Source organism: Osmerus eperlanus, chromosome 14 (assembly GCF_963692335.1).
Source record: "Osmerus eperlanus chromosome 14, fOsmEpe2.1, whole genome shotgun sequence".
Classification (NCBI taxonomy): Eukaryota; Metazoa; Chordata; class Actinopteri; order Osmeriformes; family Osmeridae; genus Osmerus; species Osmerus eperlanus.
In genome coordinates this window covers 11,740,616-11,744,899 of record NC_085031.1, presented here as the reverse complement: position 1 = coordinate 11,744,899, position 4,284 = coordinate 11,740,616, and the positions used below count along the sequence as shown (strand labels likewise).

General features: G+C 46.6%; 1 protein-coding gene across 3 annotated transcripts in view; it reads right to left on the bottom strand.

Moving 5' to 3' along the window:
• The window catches only part of rnf38 (ring finger protein 38), a 15,693-nt gene extending 11,409 nt beyond the window's left edge, over window positions 1-4,284 (bottom strand). Inside the window, exons 1-3 of one of the 3 annotated variants that reach the window (XM_062478143.1) lie at window positions 4,171-4,284; window positions 3,932-4,047; window positions 2,391-3,069 (exon numbers count right to left, since the gene is read on the bottom strand). In XM_062478143.1, coding sequence (XP_062334127.1) covers window positions 2,391-3,000 — 610 coding nt within the window. In that variant the 5' untranslated portion in view covers window positions 3,001-3,069; window positions 3,932-4,047; window positions 4,171-4,284. Of the gene's footprint in view, window positions 1-2,390; window positions 3,093-3,931; window positions 4,048-4,170 lie in introns of all 3 variants that reach the window. The other 2 variants (XM_062478144.1, XM_062478145.1) reach the window with 2 other exon arrangements.

The following is a 4,284-nucleotide window of genomic DNA, read 5'->3' as shown; positions in this document are numbered from 1 at the left end:
TCTCTCTCTCTCTCTCTCTCTCTCTCTCTCTCTCTCTCTCTCTCTCTCTCTCTCTCTCTCTCTCTCTCTCTCTCTCTCTCTCTCTCTAGTGTTTTTTTTTCCTTCCTCTTTTTCCTCTCGCTCTCTCTTCTAAAGCTGATAGGTCTGAACACCCTTCAGCGGTTGGAGCTGTAGAGGCCTGCTAGCCTTTTACCCCATGTCCATCACACACACAGCTTGCCTTTCTCTGCTCACCTACCTAGCGAGGCCTCATGACACAACCACTGCTAGGCACCTGAGGGGTGAGAAACCAGAAAGAACTGTGTGTGTCACTGCGAGCCGCTTTCTTTGACACTCACTCTCCCAGACAGGTATTTCCAGTCCCAGGCTCCATTCAGTGCTGCTCACAGCTTACAATGCCTGCACCTGAATACTGCAGCAACACACACTGTCACACGGACCCACCGTCGCCAACACACATGTATCCACCACATTCACGACACACACCTTTTAGAAGAAGCCCTGAACTAAACCAAAAAAAGGTCACAGTATTTCATGTGATATATTTAGACCAGAACATGCAGTCTAATGAAAATGTATAAAAACATCAGGTTGGTGTGTGTGTGTGTGCCTAGGGAGGTTGGTTTGACTCATCTCTTCCCTAAGACCTTTGCTTCACTACTGGGGCTTCATTTCCCACTCAATAAAATCCCCAAACTCAAACAATCCAACTGAACGACCCCCGCCCCAACCGCTACCCCCTTTGCCGGTTCCAGCACCCACAAAAGAAAGTCGTTCCCCACATGTTCCTCGGGCAACGAGAACCCATGCCAGGAACATTTTTAACTAGAGCTTACAGAAAAACATAGAACCTGTTGCTTCCTCAGTGACGAGTCACCTTTGTGTGTCACACCACGCATCACCGCTGAGCAACTGATCTTGGGTAGGACGCACGCTGGTGTTGATGACAACACCAGCTGAGCGGTTAGGGAGTCGGGCTAGAAATCTGAAGGTTGCCAGTTCGATTCCCAGCCGTGCCAAATGACGTTGTGTCCTTGGGCAAGGCACTTCACCCTACTTGCCTCGGGGGGAATGTCCCTGTACTTACTGCAAGTCGCTCTGGATAAGAGCGTCTGCTAAATGACTAAATGTAAATGTAAGGGTTATGGACAAAAAGGGGAACTGGGGACAGTCAATGCAGGGCTTTGTTCAGGAGACCTGGATAACAAATTGAGTTCTAACAGGAGTCAACCGTAAACAGGGATGCAAAAGGAAAGAAGGGACAATGAAACACATTCAGACACAAAATCACAGAGGGCATTCTAGTCTTGTGTGTGTTGCATCTATGGGATATAATTATCCAAATGGCTGACATTGTGTCCAATTGAAAAGGTTTTCAATCCACAGTCTCCAAATTATTTTGCGGTTGTTCCAACACTAACACACCTGAATCCACCCATGTCTGATTAAAGACATGCAAAGCTCATTAGCTGATTAGAATCAGGTACGTGTGTATGTAGGAGTAGCACAAAAATGTGATTTGGAAAATCAGTTCCAAGTTTATATGGCAGTGCCTATACAAGTAGGGCACTGCTACTTAGTTATAACTGGCTTTTATGATATTATTAATGCTTCATTAACAGTGTAGGTCTAAGCTTTGGCTTGTTCGTTTAGTATTAAGCCTTTCAGGATATAGGCTGTAGACCTCATCTCTCTGCATTTTTGTGTCTCTAACTTCATTCCCGACAGAGAGGTCAATCCAGTGCATCTTGGCAGGATCACCCACTCAGCCAAGTTAACTGTGTGCGTGTGTGTGTGCGCGTGTGTGTGTGTGTGTGTGTGTGTGTGTGTGTGTGTGTGTGTGTGTGTGTGTGTGTGTGTGTGTGAGATAAAGAGACAGGGACAGAAATTGTGATTGCCAACAATACCTTGCATGGACTCCGTATTGCACCCTTATGGCCAGAGAGGGGAACACACTGACACTTTACGACAGTTCAGCAGGTTCTCTCTTCCTTAACACTAAACACATGACAAGCTGGTGCCCACACTGTTTCATGTAGATTGTAGTATGTGTAAAGCAGCATGGTAAGATAATGCTCGGTGGCAACACATAAAAAAAGCTGCCTAATTGGAAAATAACTAATGTGCAGGCGTAGGCAAACACACACACACACACACACACACACTCACACACACACATTACCATGCCAACCATGATACACACCATGCCTGTTCCATTTTCAGAAGCATATCCCTAGCGCATTAAAACAGCTTGACTTCTAGCTACTGAGAAGCCTATGTGCTTATAGGCAGCACATAAAAAAAAGAAACCAGTTTTCCTAGCTTGCCAGGTCAAGGGTAGAAGGGTAGGGTGCACATAAGAACGGAATGAGCTTTGAAAGAGCTGTTACCTGCTGCCGAGATGCGATGCGTTCCAGCCAGCCCCGAGTGCCTTGGAACACCGGGGGAGACGTTAGTTCCTGGGGCTCGCTGGTTCTCTGAATGGTTGCCCTGAGACCCGAGCGGCGCGCACCCCGCGTTGTGCTGCTGCTGCTGTTGCTGCTGCTGCTGTTGGTGTTGGTGGTGGGTAGGTCCCGTCCCCCCGCTGGTGTTAATTCCATTACCGATCCCACCTCCACCGCTCACGCCGTACTGCTGGTAGTATCCAGACCGAGAACGCGATCGAGTCCTAGGAGGCTCCATGTTAATTGGTTGAGGTTGTTGGTAGAGGTGGGGATAGAAGATAGAGGCGGCAAGTGGGGAGGACGTGGGAGGGGATTGCGGCGGACAAACGTTGGCGGATCCGGGCGGTAGAAAGCCCCTAGCGCCGCTCTGGCTGAAACTGTAGCTCCCGAGTCCTATAGCCCCCTCCGCGCCCCCGTATTCTGTTCGCTCCGGCGACTCTGCCCCCGCCTCGTCACATAAATTACCCCCTTTAGGCACGGGCTCGGGGGTGGCGGGTAGCCGGGAGTAAATTCGGGGCTCCTGAGTCGTTGGTTGACCAGCGGCTGCGATTGGCATTTCCTTTCGGGGATTTCCTTTCTTTCTGTATCTTTTTTCGCTTTCCGCTACAGAAAAGCTCTTTCAAAACTGTTTAAAAACAAAAGAATGAGCTGTAGACACAATGCCCAAATTAATACAATAACAACGCGATATATAGTGATAAACTAACAATGTAAAGCACCCCTTTGTAAGTGGCAATTCGAATTATTGTTATTTTTAAACAAACGCCTAACGTTTATCTCTTAGGAATTCAACTCGGTCAGAATATTGTTTTGAATGCAAATCCCACTGAAAGTTCAACAAACAAGCAACATTGCTAGTTTCTCCCCGATTTCCAAAAGTGATGCGTTGATGGTTACAGAAACTGAGCTCATCCTTTTCCGTCAGTCTCGTGTCGGGCGAGATAAGTCCTTTCAGAAAATAAAAAGTCGTTCAATATACCTTTGGAGGTAAAAGAACAAGTTACAGCAACTTTAAAGAAGTTGAACTTATCTACTAAGTACGGATAGTCAACTTCCGTAAATCATTGTTAAATCTCGGGTTTGGCTACAACTAAACTAGACTAGCAGTCTAGCATGCTAAAACACATTGGAACTCGATAGCCCACAAACGAGTTTTAAAGAGTTAAAATTACGTAGCATTACGTTGTGTATGTATAATGCGCCCACTGTATCTGCGTAGAGCTATATTTTTACGTTCAGTTTAAAAGTTACTTTAGCTAATTCGATCGCCAAGGAAACTTATTTTAACCAGCCTGCGTAACGACGTTAGCTTGTTGGCTAGCTGGCTGGTTAGCTAGCTGAAGAAGTCAAGGCAAGAAAGCCATCTACTGCTGTCAACCCCTCCTCCCCCGAACTACACTAGTCTACAGAGAAAGATCCCATAGCTTTCTAACCACCAACGCCTAGAATTATTATTCTTTGTGAGACAATAGCTGTCGAAAACTTACTGTCACTTGCGATGTGTACTGAACCAAGATTTGGTATGCTGTCCCATTGAAAATAGTACCACTTAGCCCGGCCAGAGAGGCAGACAGAACGCAAGCAGGATGGTAAAGTGGTCAACCTCAAATTACAAAGAAAGAACACGGCTAAAATTAATGCGAGCTAAAAGTAGGACCCCGCCTATTCGTCTGGATTGCAAGTGTCTCATTTTTTTTTACTTGTTCTGGTTTCTGGAGTGACTTACCTTCAATGTGTATTCCCCTACAGTACTCCCTGCTCCGACCTCTCGATAATATTCGGAGCCTTGTGTATGTATGCTCCCCGTGTTCGCTTGGTGTCAGCGTGAAATGTGACAGAC